This window comes from Phaenicophaeus curvirostris, chromosome 9, assembly GCF_032191515.1.
Source record: "Phaenicophaeus curvirostris isolate KB17595 chromosome 9, BPBGC_Pcur_1.0, whole genome shotgun sequence".
Classification (NCBI taxonomy): domain Eukaryota; kingdom Metazoa; phylum Chordata; class Aves; order Cuculiformes; family Cuculidae; genus Phaenicophaeus; species Phaenicophaeus curvirostris.
The window spans coordinates 25,535,587-25,553,367 of record NC_091400.1 but is presented as its reverse complement, the minus strand read 5'-3'; the positions used below and the strand labels follow the sequence as shown (position 1 = coordinate 25,553,367).

Here is a 17,781-nt window from a genome sequence, read left to right as displayed (position 1 = left end):
CTGACACAACTTACACAATGGCCTGACTCAATCTTCTTTCATTTCCCTGATGCATCTCGATAATCTTCAGCTACTACTGTTTATTTTAGAGAAAGCAAGGAACTATCCTTTTACTTTACAACAGTAAATATTCTTTGCATTCTTTTCTATTATTATATTATTATTTGTACTTTTAGTTTCCAGATATTTACACCACAGAGATTTCTCATTCCATATTCCTTTAAAGCAAGACAAACATTAAACAGTACCATTTGCCATATAACTCTTAATTTTATGAACTTTGGCATTATTGATATTACCTAATTTAATGCAATGCACGTTAGAGGACTTTTAACCTTTGGAGACATCTTGGTATTAAGAGACAGAAATTCACATCTGAAGCTCTAGCTCGGGACGCTTCAGATGCCTTCTGGTCTTTGGTACTCTAAAAGAAGTCAGATGCTTCCAGTCTGAAATCTCACAGTGTTGGGCAGGAGAACCCAAAGAGAGCGGCTGACTCAGAGACTGGAAGCATCGATACCAGCAGATATGAAGAAACTACAGGAAAACGCCTTGCCGCACAGGCTGCATCAATCCTTCTTCAAGGGAAAGATTTCCCATTAGGTCCACCCAAAGCACGTAAATTTAAGTGCATAAAATTTTGAACGTTTTAGGCCTTACATTTACTCGGTGGACAACCCCGGTGTCCCAAACATTAGGCTATAAAATATATTCTTGATTCTGAGGGCAAGGTAAAATTGAATGTAAATAAAGATGCTGAACCATTACAAATTCAATGATTTCAGTAAAACCAGACCAGGAATAAGAGCACTGAAGTGGGCCTTGCAATGCAAGACCAAGGAATGAGTCCAACAATGCGCAGTCACTACAGCGATGTAGTACAGACCATGGCCATTGTAAAGGTGAAAAGAAATATAAACCACATGTAGGTCTCCTCCTGATGGTGTTGGAGAATAGATTACTAAATGCTACTGTGCAAATACAGGATTTCCATGCCACTCAGAAAATGTTCTATTCTATACTTTTATTTACATTCTTCAGTCATCAATAAACCCCTTTCCATTATAGCTATAGAAGTATTATAGTTCCTCACAGAAAAAAAAAAATATAAATACAGGTTGTCTTCCTATTTTTTTCCTTTTTGATTTATCTGGGCAGTTTCACAGGAATGCTGTGTGGGGTACTAGGCAATTATTCCTTGTTTACAGGACTGTTGATCTGAGAGGAGACTGCTAAAATCTTTTCAAGAAAGTAAGAGTCAGTGCAGCCTGTTGGTGGTGTCTCATCGCTCTGTCCCTGCAGCAGGCATTGAAAATACTGCTTGAATAATAAAGAATTAAAACATAATTACCTTTGTTTAAAGGGACAGTATAAACATTACAAATCTGGAAATGTCTGCCTCTTTTCCTTCTTGTAACTACTACCAACACGGTCATTAAATAAATACAGGTTTTGGCAGTTTCAGTACATGAATAAATTGGTGTTTTAATATTAAAATGAAAGCATTTTTACCAACTGCGGTGCACACTATGGATGATTGTCCTCCTCCACAGCAGATTTCCCCAGTCCTAGACTACTGTGATGGCTTTCCACTGCCATTAATATATTCTGTGACTGCATTTCTTGCAAGAAACTACCAATTTCTATGGCCTAATCCACTAATTGCTTTGTAATACACCCTCCCCCCCTTATTAATGTTTACTGGGTTTGTAACTATTTCATTTGTATCTCATGTATGAACTTTGCTATTTGAAGTACAAACCTCCTGTTTGAAATGATTTGGAAACATCAAGTGTAAAACCTGAAAACTGGGTGTTGCAGTCATTTTCATGCAAGCAGACATTAAAATAGAGTGAGAACAATTTCACTATGAACTTACAGTAATAATGCAGCACAAAAAGAAAAAGGTTTGCCTCACCTTACATTTTCAGCAAGAAATACATTATCCTATGAATAATTTTTAATACACTTCAGATAAAATCTCGTTCTCTTTCAGGAAATCTAACAGTTTGGCATTAGGGCCACAAAAAGGGACAGAGATGGTCTTTAATACTATGTTTTAGACAATCCAGATAATGGGATCATTGACCTGTTGGGCTACCGAAATAAAATAAATAAATCACAAAAGCTGAAAGATCTATACTACATATTTGTGTTTTCCCAATCTACTTGAAGATGAGCATTTCACATTCATGCCAAGATAATAAATCACTTTAAAAGCTCACTGGTTTCCCAAGTGAAAAGTTTCTAGAGAAATTCCATTTTATTTAAAGGCAATTTATATTTATGGCATTTTCAAAACCACTACTTATTCCAGATCTGCTCCTTCAAGCTTTAATTTTATTTACTGCATCTAGGACTCTGAAAGAGTTCTTTGGTATTCATTTTCATAATTTCTTATAAGAGTGAGAAATGTTCAAGTAACGCCCAAAATTAGACTAAGACAAGCTGGGGATGAATTGGGAAGAAGAATTCAGACTTTCTCCTTGCTTACATGAGAAGTAAATATGAATTATCTGATTGAACACTTTGATTCAGGAGCACATCTAGCCCACACCTGATCATAAGCATACGCAACTGTCTTCTTGTTTTTCCAAAAGCTGTAGGATTTTGATGAATAGCATTGGAATTGGCCATGTGGTGGCAAGTTCATTGCTGTTTGAGCTTGGTCAGTGATACTCAACCCTTGGAAAAGACAGAGCTGACAAACCAACCACTTGGTCAATGAACCTTGCACAGTATTCTAGGGAGGGTGTTCACACACTGATGGATGATTTTCATAAGCAAAATGAAGGCAGCTCCGCAGATCAGCATGTAAGTCCTTATATCACATGGTAGGCTACTAAGCTTTGTGACACTATATTGGACATCAAGTAGAAGAGATCTGGGATGTGATCCTCTACTTATAATCTCTAATGCTGCATTGACTGCATCAGCTGAGAGCATGACAAAAGCATTTTGAAAGCTCTTTTTCCATGGATGCGTTTGTTGATCTAGACACAATCCTGCAAGGATTATAACACTTCAGCTTTGCATTGTGGGTGTACCGAAGAGTTTTTCAGTGGTTGATGCTATGACATGTGCCCATACTCACCTACATTTCCTATTTCAAATGTTGGGATCATTGTACTGTTTTTTTTTCTTAAGGTTATTTTGGATTGTTTTGAAGATACTCTACAAATTAAAAAAAAATCAGAATATACATTTCTCACAATTCTGCTCCACAACATTATGCTGAAGAGACACAGGCTTTCTCTGTCCAGTTCCAAGAAAGCTCCCAATTTACTCAACCGTAAGGCTGTGTGTGTGAATTTTCACACCAGATTACACTTGAACTTCATAGGTCGGATAAGTTTTAATTATGTTATGTGTAAATGAGTTCAGAGCCTCTTATAGGGGATTACAGTCTGTTTCTAAGGCTGGGAACAGCTGCAGCTTTAGGAATGAACTGCGTTTTGCACTGACTGGCACCCCTTCTCAGCCACTGAGTCCAACGGAACCATTAGAGACAGAAGTAAAGCAAACTCTGGCCTACTATTTCAGCTGTTGCTGTACAACTCTCTTTTGTGTCCTCCACATAATTAATCGCCAAGCCACAGATAAAATGTTGTCCCATTCACTGTAAAATACAAGATCCATGGAGGAAAATAGTTGCATTAGAGAAACACACAAACAACACTAAGGCTATCCAGTTTGATGTTTTCAAACCTTTTTCTTTTCCTCTGCAAACAATGACAGTTTCAATAGAATCTGAAGCAATACTCTTAACAAATAATACACTAGTCTGTCATATGGTTAATATTAACGTCTCTCTATTCAAACATGCTGAAAACTGAATAGAACAGTTAACATATAACAGTCACACATCCTTTGCTGAGTACAAGATTGCATCTCTAACATGAACGGAAAATATCCTCACCATTTCAGATCTTCATCTGTCATTCAGTCAGACATTTAATTCCCTTAAGTACATTGCTCTTCCCCTCTTTCTTGGTCTTTCAGGAATGCTGAGTGAACACATTCTCTCCATAAAGGCATTGCTCATGATATCATGGTATGGTTCTTTCTTCAACAGAAATCTTGCCGTGTGTTTCCAATAAATTGCCAAAGGTGAATTAGCAGAATTTGGTAGGATTTGGTAGGAATTTTTTGGCCTTGCATGTGGATTAAAAAGATTTAATTTTGAAACATTTCTCTGGGCAGGATTCTGCACTTTTATTGCAAAGACCATCTCTTGATGAAATCAATGATGAACAATTAATTAACTGTGATCACATTTCACAAATTACCGAATCAGAGCTTTTTATAGCAGTCAGTTTTTATATTACAAGTATATTCACAGGGCTTCTGGGCAGAGGCAAGCTCACTTTGCTTATGTCCTGAGCCAGCAGAATGTAAACGGTGTGACAGAAAAATCACATGACTGTAGGGATGCGAAGCTGAGCCTCACCTAATAGACCTCATCTTTCAGAGGCCATACCCACTGTTGTCGGCTCAGCTCCTGCACATCGAGATTGCACCCAGCTACAAAATACTGTAGGAACACATCAGGTTGAGACCACTCCTCACAGTGATCCCACCTTACTGCTACAACAAAAGCTCTGTGTCTTTGAAGAAAGGAGTCTGAATGAGGCATGCTCCATCCTGGAGCGTAAAGCATCATTTGCCCTCAAATATATATTTACTGAAAACACATAGGAAAGATTACAGTCATAGAAAGTTCTGTAAACAAGACAATTTCATCAGCTTTCTTTTAAGAAAAAACAAAAATGTAAAAGAAACCCAAAATAAGACTTGTGGAATGAAGACTCATGAAGAATAATTTTTTTTACTGCCTTAACAACAAAAAAAAAATGACATACACTTTCAGCATTTCTTTTCCAAATTTACTTGACAGAGGTTAAAATATTGCTTTATTCTGACTCAACATACAACAGCACTGCATGATCGATTGTGTTATTTTGGGAAGTCTTAAGACTTGTGAACTGGAAAGGCTGGGGCACATTAATAAATTCAACAATTATTTTGCTGCAAAAGAATATTTTAATACATCCTGTAGATACTGTAATTTTTAAAAATCAATCTTCTGACATTAATCAGGGAAGGCTATTTAATAATTATTTATTTTAGTTAATTTTCTTTTTCCCCGTGAATAAGCAGGTATTTTAATACTAAAAAAACCCAGCAATGTGTGTGCCACTGAACCCAATCCATTGCATTATTGGCATATTGTGTTACTTTATGGGGGAAAGAAGCACCTCAAAGAAAGCAAATGTAAAAAGTGCTTATAATGTGATTGGGATACGGCAACCAGGAAATGATATTTCTTCTCTACAGACTTGATCCCCTGCAGGGGGTGATTTGGTGGAAACCATCTGGTCTTATATTGGCCCATTAGAATCAGATCTGTGCATGCTCGTGGGTCTGCCCAAACTGAACCATCTGCAGGGTTGCAGCTTTAAAGTTCACAAACCTAAGCCACGATTAATTAAAATGATCAGAGAACTGAACGCAAAAACAAATTAGGGCAGTGTGGACACTTGTTGGCTGGATTTTGATCATACTGGATCTCCCTGACTCTTCTCTGAACAACCTATAATAAAAAAATAAGTTAAAAAAATACACACACACTCAGAAGTTTTCCTTGAGAGCTTACAAATGCCTTCAAAGTATAACAGTTTAGAAATTTGAGGGGTCAATAACAAATAACAGAGTTTATGATCCCACTCAAAAAACCCCAAACCCAAACGTGTTGTAATACACATTTTTGCACTTCCTCTTGCTCTTCCTTACTCTCCACCAAGGCAATTCTGATAGACAATGCTGAGAAGATGAAGCAGCTGTGGGCTCCTGACTACTGCATCTCTACAGACCCCAATCTGACTCCACACTTCGCCAAACCCAAAGCTGCTAAATGTTTCCATGAACTTGCTTGGGTTGACTGACACCTTAGAGTAAGGTCAAGAGTTAAACATCTGGCTCAATTTAGGGGTTTATTATTATTCCACAGAAGGTACCAGACCTCAGAAGTAGATGTCTGTGTGCCTATTTCCACAGTATGAACCTGGAACCAAGAGGAGAGGAACAGAGGGGACTGGGGACTGGGTCTGTGCTGGAAGGACAGGACTTGCTCCTCAGGGTTTGAATCCCTGGCCAGCAGCTCACTGCAGCACTGCCCGGAAACCAGAAATGAATCTAAGAATGGTCTTGGCCTTTACTGAAAGAAAGATGCATAGCCTAACCCTTTGGACAGCCGAAAAGGACAATGCTCTGTAACTGAAACTGTATGTGTAATCCTGCCTAGAAAGCACCTGATGTACGCTTCATCCCTCCTGGAACTTTTCCCTTAAAAAAATATTTTGTTAAAAAACACTATGATATGAGGGCGATTGACTATTTGGTTTCTTCTAAGTAGATGCTCTTAAATTAATGCATATAAATAATTTGTATTTAATCTCCTCCCCTCCTGTTTAGCAAAGCATCGAATGCACAGATCTCTTCTTTCCCCTCCCACAACCCCCCCCCCCCAAAGTCACTTTGTCAATACTGAGTCTCTTTGCGTTTCACTTTTTAAGACAAATTGTGCCTCTCGCTCTGACTTGGCCATGGGGCTCATGGGCAGAAAGGCCGTGTTCTCACTTGCGCTGCCCTCTGCTTCTACGCTCGCCAGTTCATAGTCTTCCAACCTCCTTGCGTCCGTCAGAATTCGAATCTGCTCTTGCACAGTTTCTAGCAATATTTTCACTTCGTGTTGTTCTGCTATAAGACAATTACTGACTGGGGAACTCACATTGACAAGTTCAGCGGAATAGGAGTTTTTGCACCATTTGATGCCTGTTACTTCGGAAACATTTTGCATTTGCATGCAGGCTTCGTCCAAGCCCACAGACGGGATGATGGGAACAGAGTTGGCCCTTGGAGATGAATAGCTGACCAAGTCCTTCTGATCCACGTTATTAAAATAAGGGGTTGTCTCTCTTGAAGGCAGTTGCATATTTATTGAAGTATTCTGAGGAGTTTTTAAACCACTGGATGAATACCTGGAAAGAATAAAAAGAAGTTTTTGTTGTTCACCAAGTGGTCAGACGCAACCGGCAGCAGGAACGTTGTATGACATGTAGTGAACTATGCTGAAAAGATACATGCCATTTTTCTCTCACACCAGGAATACTCGGTAACAGTGCGGCCTTGGGGAAAACAACAGACTCTGGAGACCTGGTTTTGATTCTCAGATCTGCAGGTGGCAAACCACTGCTTTCCTCCCTTTACCATTTTGCCCACCAGTATATAAGAATAACAATAATTTCTTTTTTAAAAGCTTTCAGGAGTGAATGTTGTATTACAGTTAATTTTGTTTGAAAATTAATTTGAAATTCAATTCCTTCATACTACATCCCTAACTGGGGAAATGGACTGAGGCTTTCTTTAACATCAGAACTCTCATTGTCAAACGGTTATTTTAGGAAAATACTATGAAAAGGTGCAGAAATAAAGAACTTCAAACTTCCAACACAAACTGCTCTATGATTCTATGAAAATATGGTTGTGCAGTCTTTATTTGCATAGAAATGACTATCTAGGCTCCCCTTTTGAACAAGCTGAGCACCGAAGTGCAGCGTATCTCTGATAAACATGCCCTTTTTTTAGTTGCCCATACTCTGAATGTTGGCCTGATTTGTTTTCTTCCATCTCAGCTGGAAACAGAGCTAATGCACTGGGCCTGAGAAAATGTCCATGTCTTCCTGTTATTGTAATCCTGTGTTTCAAAAAAAATCCTTTACCTTCCAATAAATCATAGTATAGGATGATTTATTTATTGTGAGGCAACTGTGGTGAATTTTTATCAACATTTCCATTGTGTTTCAAAGCCAAATCAATTCTTCTAATTGGAAAATCCTTTCACTACAGGAAATATTTAAAAAACAGAAACGGAAAGTATACCAAATATAAGGTAAAGGAAACAATGACAATAAAAAGATGTTTCCCATCTAAGAAGAAGTATTACTAGAAATCTGGTGCTCTAAGAGTTACTATATCTACCCATCACTATTGCCAAGGGCCAGAGACATGACCTCAGTACTGAAAAATATTTTATTTATAATCAGCTTTGTGATCATATCACTACTTAATAAGACAAGCTAATGGTGAAGTCTACAGTGTTTTATCCATGGATGAGGATAGCAACATTTCGAACTGGTGTGGAAGCAGGTGCTTTGAGCTCTGACTTCAAGGGTATTTTCTTGAAAGCTGCTTAAGCCTGCCGGACTTCACTAGGGAGACCTTTCTGCTCACATGTGCCTCGCTGCTTTTTGGCATTAGCAGAAAGAGAACTAATAAAAAGGAAGTGAAGTGCATGAAACAATCATAGTCCAATATTAGCGTACAATGCTAATTAACTGGAAAGGCTGCCTTTGGCCTCATCATCCTGGCGAGCTGTCAGACAGGAGAGAGAGGAGGAGATATCTTTAGGCTCATTTCCAGGAGACCGCCATGGACTTGTAATTAACTTGTCTACAGTGGCACTGTGTTTGTACAACTACTTGACACATTAACCTGTACACGTGCACCTATGCAGTTCTGTGCAGCCCCTCTACGGAAACTCTCCAGACATCCCCAAAAGACCAGTAAAAACACAGCTGGGAGCTCTGTGATAAGAAAGAGGTATGATCTCTGCTGCTGTCTGATGGGAAGAGATATTGCTTTTGGAAGTCGGACCCAGGGGAATAATATAGCAAGCAACTTTTCTGGATACGCGATAAAACTTCTTGTAGGCGCTATACAGCTGTGTTTCTGTTATACACCTGAGCCAGCAGACACTCAGGTTTTGGTTAATAACATTTGCACTGCACTTTGATTCAATTATACCCCCTTCTGGGGGGCCTTTTTAGAACAGTTTTCAAGAATCAGTGTGAATGAAATACTGCTCAGGGATATTATTCCCAAGGGAGGACAATTAAAAAAAATAAATGAAAACAAAACAGTGCAGACCTTTGAATTGTGCCCATTCTTGTTTCCTTTGCTTATTATATAATTGTTCAAACGACTATAGCTGAAGAGATCGCATCAGTTGCATTATTCCCTTTTTTGGTATTTCAGGCCCTACATATATTCTGGGCTGCACCCTGAAAACAAAGGGAGTGAATGTTTTTAATGAACTTCACATGCAATGGATGTATTATATGGATGATATATAAGCAAAACCAATAAATGACTGAATTAAAGTGGGTTTGGTGAAGAAACAGTAACATTTGCCAATTTCATAATAGAGATTCAGTTATCATTGGTATTTTGAAAACTAATTGGCAGCAACAATAACATGTAACACAATGCCTGGCATATTTCCATAATATTTTTTGAAGTACAGATAAACACAACAACTTTATGCCAGAATTATATGTTTCTGCATTGTGCTCACAGGGCTTTCAAAGGAGGAATGAGGATGGATTAAAGCACATACACTGTGTGCAATAGGCAATAGTAGGGATATTGCATCTATACCGTGTGAGACCCAGCTTTTGGTTAATTACAAACTGATCTGTGCTTCTACGTGTGACAACAAACTGCTGCTGTTTTCAACAGACTGAGACTTAGACCTATAATAGCAGAATCTTAATTATATTTGCTTATAATTAACTTTCCCAGAAGCACAGTTCCTCCTAAGAAAGATATCTGCTTTTTCATCTGAAAAATTACTTTGTCTGACTAAATTGATTCATGTGCATGTATTTCAAAGCAAAACTCTCTCTCCACCCTTTTCTAATACCAAGCAAAAAGAAACTTAAACATTTATAAGTATGCAACAGTAATTATGTTATACAGTGTTTAATTGTCCAAATTAAAAAATGATGCTGAAAGAAGCATAATTGTTTTGCTGCCCCCCTTAAAAGAGATATTAAAGTGAGACAGAAGGCATCAGAACTTAAAATACATAACGGTTTTTATTTAGCACAGTACCGATGCCTTTGTTATAAGCCCTGTTGCTATAGGTGCCCAGTACACGAGCCTGACAACAAGGTCATTACCATGAATGGGAGTTATTCCAGTGGCATTACCAGGCTTCGGTTCAGCCTTTAAGCACATACACCTATATATACCCCTTCTTCCCTGCCCTGCTCCCTTTTCTACCTGTAGATATGACAAAATTGGTCTTGTATATGTAAAGACATTTATATGGATATATGTACATATTCACAGGCTGTAAGGCACTACTTCTAACTCTTCATACTGTGTAATGCAAACACCTCTCACTAAAAGTATGAAATGAAACTACTGTCCACTTAACTGCATGTAAACTCACGACACCCTCAAGGATTCAATTCACTCATCTGAGATGATATGTTTTCTTTAAACCCCTCATTCCAAGCAGGTTTTTCTACTTCTTCCAGCAGCATACTGATTAAATAACTCATATCAGCTGTATTTGACCCAATCTCTGCAAATATTAGATCCCACTGAAAATGAGATCAGGTGTTTCCTGAAGGCTGTAAAAGCTTTCTTCTCAATCTGGGATGGGAAGAGGAGCGCTTTTATACGGCTAGACAAAAACTAATCAGGTAAAATCCTCTACTCTATCGAATACAAACAGACAAAACCTGACCAAACTTCAGCCAGACCTGCTGATGGATGAACTTCAGAAGGTTCACAGAATTAGGGTGATAAACCACTTTGATTTGTGCATCCTTATAGGGAAAGATGGAAGTGAAAAGGGAGAAGAAAGGAACTTATGCAGGGAACAAGGGAGCATTTCATTTGGGCTGGAAATCTCATGAGAATATCAACACTATGAAACTAGCACATATTTAGATGGAAAAAAAGCCATCTGATTTTGGGGAAACCTCTTCCTAAGTGAGAAGAATTCCACAAAGTAGAATTAGTGAACTATTTTTTATTTTAGCTCAGAGATAAGATGCAAGCTTATGTTTTGGTTGAAGAGATTACTTCATTGCTGCAACACAAAATAACTAGCAAAAAGTTTTGTTACGCTCTTAAAAGACTTCATTTTCATAAAAAACATCATCACTAAAAAACTGTAATAAAACAAGATCAAAGAACTGCTTTTGTTTTCATGCTGAACATTGACATTTTGAAAATTCATTTCGATGGGTACTAGTTGAAGACTTTTGGCATCATATTTGTGATGCACAGACTGCTGTGACTCCCTGTCAGAACACTGCCTTTGGTGCACTCAGAGGGCTCCTCCAGAAGAAGGTCCCATTGTTAGCATTGATATTAGGAAAGTCTAATTCTGCAGACATGCACACAAAACACAGACGAAGTGCTTTAGTGGACTGAGGCCAGAAGGGGTCATGATCTGGACAAAATATCAACATTTTGCAGATCTGCAAATTTAAAATATAGGCCAGCACAGGATAATGCTTGTAATATCACAACTACCCACCAGACAGCTTTGCTGGTTTCTGCCTCACTTCTCAACCTAGGGAGAGGCTGCAGCACCCTCCAGAGCACGTGTTACAAGACACTGACATCAAAGAGGGAAGGCTATTAGCCTGCACCTTTCTGGAAGATTCACAATTTTCATAAGGAATTATACACACATTATCATATAAATGAACAATAATATATTTACTGCAAGAAGTAATAAACAAGTTTTTCCTTAGAAGGAGCAAACAGTAACAATGAAAGAAGCATAAGACAAACTTGTACTTTTAAAAGAAGTCACCAGATACCCAAACCTTTTGCTGATTTGCTCTCTCCCTTCCTAGGCAAGTCCTGTTCTTGCTCTACCTTTCCTAATTACCATGGGCAACTTCGTTAGGTAGATTCAGCTACAAAACATTTAGTGAGCCAAGCTCCTCTCTCACAGAGTACCCCAGACTAGGCAATGCTACTGCAGGCTGGAAAGTGAGGCAAGGGAGGTGCAGGGGGAACGTCTGCCTGTGTGTCTGCTCACACGTGCAACGTCACACAGATGCAGTAATGCTTATTCTTGGGAAGTACTTTTGCCTGTTATTTCCCAGGCGGTCAGAGAGGATAGTGAAAATAGCTCCTTTCTTCCCTGAGGAAAATGAAACACGTAGGTGACCTCAGTTCTGTACTTCGTAAAGACAGTTCCGATAGCAAAACCTACAGCTGCCTTCTCTCAGTCTAACTGTTCACTTCACTGCACTTAGCTGGGACTTATACCTGTCCAAGTGAAACTGGTGCTGTTTTACTGCATTCCAGATATCACTCCTACTTTTACACATAATGTATTTGTAGTGATTCTGGAAAGTCTTCAGGAATATATAGCGGTATGCAAATATTATGGAAAATATCTTAGCAACTGCAAAAGACTCAGAAGCACTTCTGAAATTCAGACCTTATGTACAGTTGGAGCTTACATTCAATATTCTAATAAGCTGAATTAAAAAGGAAAAATATTGAATTCCTTGTGCATTTTCAAAGACAAACCTGCGTGAAGTGATTGGTATCCAGGCTACAGCAATCATAGTTTGCAATGTACTTAGATTTATCTAAAAAGACATGAAAGCTGCACTTCTGAATTATTTTCTCTTATTTGCCCAGTGCTGATGGAAGGAAAAAAAAGGTTTGCAAAAGTTACTACACCTGTACTTCACAGCACCACTAGAAAAAGCATCAGTTATGAAGAGTAACTCTGCTGATCACTTACAGTTTGTTCTGATCACTCCTTTTACAGCCTTTGAAAGGCTTAAAAAGAGCAGCCAGCCAAAAAAAAAAAAAAAAAGTATTACCTCCAAAGAGCCAGTATGCTGAAAACATCCTTCTGCTTTCAGTACTATAAACGTGGGATCCACAGTATGCTACAACAAAGCTGGAAGGACTGTAATGGCAAAACATACAAACCACGTAAAGGCAGTTGCTCACAAATTTCAGTTATGTTGTTACTTACCCATGACAAGGTATTGTGTCCTGGTCTGTGATCCTTGACTCTTCTAGCTGTTGATATGCTGGTCCTGTAATTCCATTGAACCTACCCCGAGGTAAGGGAGGAGTCCTCCGAAAGGCATTTCTATGTAGCATCCCGCTTTTTTGTCCTGGGCTGCAGCATGAAGAGAGACTTCTAGAACAACACCAAGAGTACAGTAAAAATTATCACAGCAGAAGTGTAAACTTCTCCAAAGATGCAGGATTAATAACACATGGATTCAACTTTGCTCTGACAGTCTATGACATCAGTAGAATGTATGGAAATATAATACTATAACACACAGTTAGCAGCAGCTTATGCCATATTTAATACATTGCCTCTCTTCTAGGAATGAAAATAATTGCCTGGTATATTGAATGTTTTCTTGTACTTGATGAAGGATGCTTCCTTTTTTCTGTGCTTCATACCATAATCCTGCTATATAAAGCTGACTCCTCAGAGAGCATAAATAAACAGATCAACTTCTTCATACCTACAGCTAAGTCAACATCAATCACCACCTATGACATAAGTTTTTGCTACGTTGAACAAGATTTGTTTTCTATATTGTTCCTTCTTCTCTATATTGTTTATTCTTATTTTATATAGATTGTTTTCCTTTTCATACATAAATACTGTGTTGTTTCTGTACGCGTTTTAACACAAACTTGAATATGATAAAAACATATAATAGTTTTCTATTTATTTTAGAAAATTGCTTTTGTAAACAACACTTTTGTAGTGTTTCAGAGAAAGAATGGATTTTTTTCTATTTCACGCAGGAATTAAAAAGTATCTAGAATCCACATAGTTTTGGTATATCAACTGTAAATTCAGCTGTTGCTAGTGCAAAAATAAGGGTACACAGAATTAAGACAAGATATAACCTATTTCTGCCATTAACAGGCCACAGAATTGCATGGTGCGACTAGCTATTCATTTTCCAACTATTCCTATTTCATTTGACATCTCCTGGTCTCGGAAATGTATATGTATTCTGTCACATCCTCAATGACATTTTAATATAGGTTTTGAAGATGTATTTTAAGAATCGTAATTTTTGGTCACTTGAATAATTTCAAATCCTGATATGATTCCACTATGCAAAAGACTTTTGATAAGTTTGCTTCTCTTTTCCTATTATAATGTGACTTAAAAGCAATCTGGTTTTATACCTACTGGGAGCTTTATTTATAGTTAGGGCCACATCTACTCCCAAAGCAATTCTTGCTTGAACCAAATACGTTGGACAAATTCTCTTGGAGCATACATTTCCATTAAACCCAACCTTTTCTCCCCAAAGTCAAAATGTAAGAAAGAAATTCAACAGTCTCTATCCTACTGCTCAGGTTAACAGTGTTCCATTACAGTCTCTTCTCTGTTCCCTTCTACACTTTTACTTTCCCGGTGCCTTTTAATTGAGAAGATCAATAACCCATAGCAATAGCACTCCCTCAAGGATTTTCGATGCTTCCTTGAATAGATTTTTCCTTGGCTAATAAGCAGACTGTGAAAAAAAAACTTTTTAAAAAGACTGAAGTACTGGCCTTTCAATTCTGAAGGCTGAGTTCAGGTTGTGAGTCACAGTTTATATCCTGAAAAATAACACTGCCACATCACAAAACAATTTCTGCTCTGAAGAGTCTGAGGTTATTACAGCAGGGGATCTCAAAAGAAGCAGCTGAATGAATAATTTGTGATGGATAATGAATTTCAGGTTTTTTTTATTGATCGCAGTGTATTCATCAATGTACTATGAAAGTCAACAAACTGATTAACAGACTACAGAGTGACTGCAAATACTTGAAACTAGAAAGGCATTGTTTAACTGTGGTTGGTTTGATGCCCTTGCACATCTTACTTGCTGGATGAGAGCACATGGTCTCCCATCTAATAACAAGTACTTGCAAGTTCAGAAAAGCTCTGTATTTGTAATAGATCCAATTGCAACACAAACAGATATACCCGAGACGGCTGGTAAAAACTCCAGCAAAGATGCATATAAATGACCTATCTGGACTTCCCTCACCTTGCACTGAATCTCCTGTTGCTACATCTAACACAAGATGCTATGGGATACTAAACGTGCACAGCCTGGTTCAACTGAAGTGATATGGCACATGCCAACATTTTCCTGCAATCACTGCAGCTCCAGCACCAATACAGTTTAAGTAACTAATTTCACACTAGTGTGAGGTTCTTATGCTTTTTTCTGACAGAAGAAACAGGGAAAAGTGAACAAAAGTCATTTGTGGTCATGGCAAATTCACTAAGGACAGCAAACTATTTACTGTCAGAACAGTTGCAAGCTGCAAGGATAATGCTCAGTAACAATTTTTGTTAAAAGTTCTATGATAACAAATCCAGCATAATGAAGTTTTTCCTTTTTCAAAAAACTGCTATGAACACTTGCATACTCTTCCTCCAAAAATGCTAGTATGGTTACTCTTAGGCTTCTGCTCTACTGCTCATATAAAGTGTTTCTCTCAGGCAAACCACGCCATCTGGAATTCTTCAGCGAATTAATCCTCCTTTAGCCACCACTAAGGTTTCTTCCTCCCTGTACTCCAGACTGTGTAAAAGAAACCAGCCCATGTAACTGAGCTGTCCAATAAAACAGATCAATAAGGAAAACGGTAGCAGGCATGTCTTCAAATCTCTTAATAAATTACTCCAGAGTAACAAAAATCAGCATATGCCTGAACTGGTTCACAAGTAATTCATAAACTAGGAAGAAGCAGAGTTCTGATGAATTAATAGTTTGAAAGAGGTAGTTCAACCATCTCTAAAGGTAATAAAAAACTTGGAATTCATTTTTGCAAATTGCATAGCATGAGAATTTTCTTTAGGTTGAGCAACCAAGTAAAAATAAAGTCTGTCTCAGCAAGTGGAGCACGCTCTTCTCAAGGGATATAAACAACTCCCAAGTGCAGTTAACCATGTTCATGAAGAAAAAACTTGAGGTGAATTAACAGTAACTTTGGGAATCCTCCTGCACTACTTTTTAGGTAATTATTAAACAAAATTGATTACACATCACATTATGGATGCATTAAGAACTGTCAACAAGAAAATGAAAAGCATTAACAGGAGGATGACAATTAAAGTGTCACAACTTTAGGTGGGAACCTAGTACTTCCATTCTTCTTTAATAAACACAGTGGAGCTACAGGAATAGTGCTTGTAACCATGATGATGTGTGTATCCATTTTCTTTATTCTTTCCCCCTTTTTCATGATTGTAATTATGAAAGAAAGATGCAATGTTGAGGGAGGAAGGAAATTTATTAAATTGATCATAAATACACCGGCTCTTTACCTGCAAAACTATACAGAGATGCACATTATGTTACTTATTATATTACCTGCCACACACAAGATGCCAGTGTTAGTGTTGAAGACATGGTTTTTGTCCTTGCAAGACAGAAACAGTAAATCCATATCCCAATGATGGAGCTAGCTGCCAGACAGACAGCATCTTCTGACACTTAGCCACATTTTTTATGCCAACTTAGACAATCTACTGCTAACATTTGTACAGATCAACTGTTCAGCCTTTCAATCAATTTTCAGTTTTAATAAAAAGGATCAATTGTACCTGAGAATATAAGCACCTTTCAGTAAATGCCATGCAACATTAATAAAGCTGTATCACGAAGCCATTTTGTCAGACTGTTCACAAGAATGAGATGACACACACCAAGTGCATCTCTGCTGGCATCCATGTTACAGATGGCTCCCCAAAGGGAGAATGGGAACGTTATTTGGGACATCAACAAAGCTGTATGAGATTAAAATAATACTAAGATTGTATGGAGATTATTATGCCAAAAAAAGCTGTGGCAAAAGAGAACAGAACTTAATGGTTTTAGCACTTTTTTTTCTCTATAGTGTCCTGTATCCCAAGCATTTAAACACCATTCTTCCCTGTACCTTTGCAAAGTAACCATCAGCCAGTACATGATTACTTCGCAAAGGTACATGAAAGAGCGGTGTTATCAGTACATGATTACTATCCAGGAAAACATCCCATCGACAATGTCACAATGACCTCTGTTTCCTAGCTTGTGTTTTTGAATTGCTACAGCTGGTCAGGTTCTCAGCCCAGGTGATGAGGTGGGACTGTAGCCCGCAGTTAGCAAAACTCTCTTCTCACTTCGCATATGTAGGACAAACCTCTTAGCAGCCAGGCTATACCTGAAAATCTACCCTTGATTTCTGAAATGGGAGCACTGTTGTATTCCTGTATTCAGGAATACTATTTGCTGGGGGTGATCAGGGACTTGGCAACTCTACCTAAATCCTTCAATACCACCTTGTGTCATCTGGCCACCATCCCGGTTCCATCAATACAACAGGGCAAGGGAATAGAGCATTCAAAGTTACCCCAGTGGCACTGAATTTAATCATTTGCCATAACTTCATCATATACTCCCTGCAGTGCATTGATCAACCTGCATTCTAAAAGTACAATGATATCTGGGCAACAACTCCAGAAAATTGTTCTATATTGAAAACTTTGAGGCTTCTTTTCAGTTCAAAATTACCTATGATGAATATAAATCTATTTGTCATGTATGCCATCATACTCCATTTTAAATAAGTCTTTTACTTATGCTTCCTCTAATGTATTTACAATCAGTAGTAATATATACTCTCCTCAGTCTTCTGAACTGAAGACTGAAATGAGACAGACTCTCTAACACTTTCATTGGAACACAGATTATTCACTCCTAATTTTGGCTCATGAATGCAATTTGAGTCCATAGTAATCAGGAGGCCACTTTAAGCAGGTGAAATAACAGTGCTGTATACTTATGCTACATTCAAATGAAGTAATAACAGTGTCTCATGAAGTAGTTTTAATGTGTATGACTTCCTGATAGAAATGTC

The 17,781-nt window shown here is 38.0% G+C and overlaps 1 protein-coding gene across 2 annotated transcripts in view; it reads right to left on the bottom strand.

Moving 5' to 3' along the window:
* Positions 1-5,788: 5,788 nt before the first annotated feature.
* Positions 5,789-17,781, bottom strand: part of NRG3 (neuregulin 3) — a 390,074-nt gene continuing 378,081 nt past the window's right edge. For both annotated transcript variants that reach the window (XM_069863204.1, XM_069863205.1), the window contains exons 8-9: positions 12,872-13,042; positions 5,789-7,040 (exon numbers count right to left, since the gene is read on the bottom strand). In XM_069863204.1, the coding sequence (XP_069719305.1) occupies positions 6,533-7,040; positions 12,872-13,042 (679 nt within the window). In that variant the 3' untranslated portion in view covers positions 5,789-6,532. The remainder of the gene's footprint in view (positions 7,041-12,871; positions 13,043-17,781) is intronic.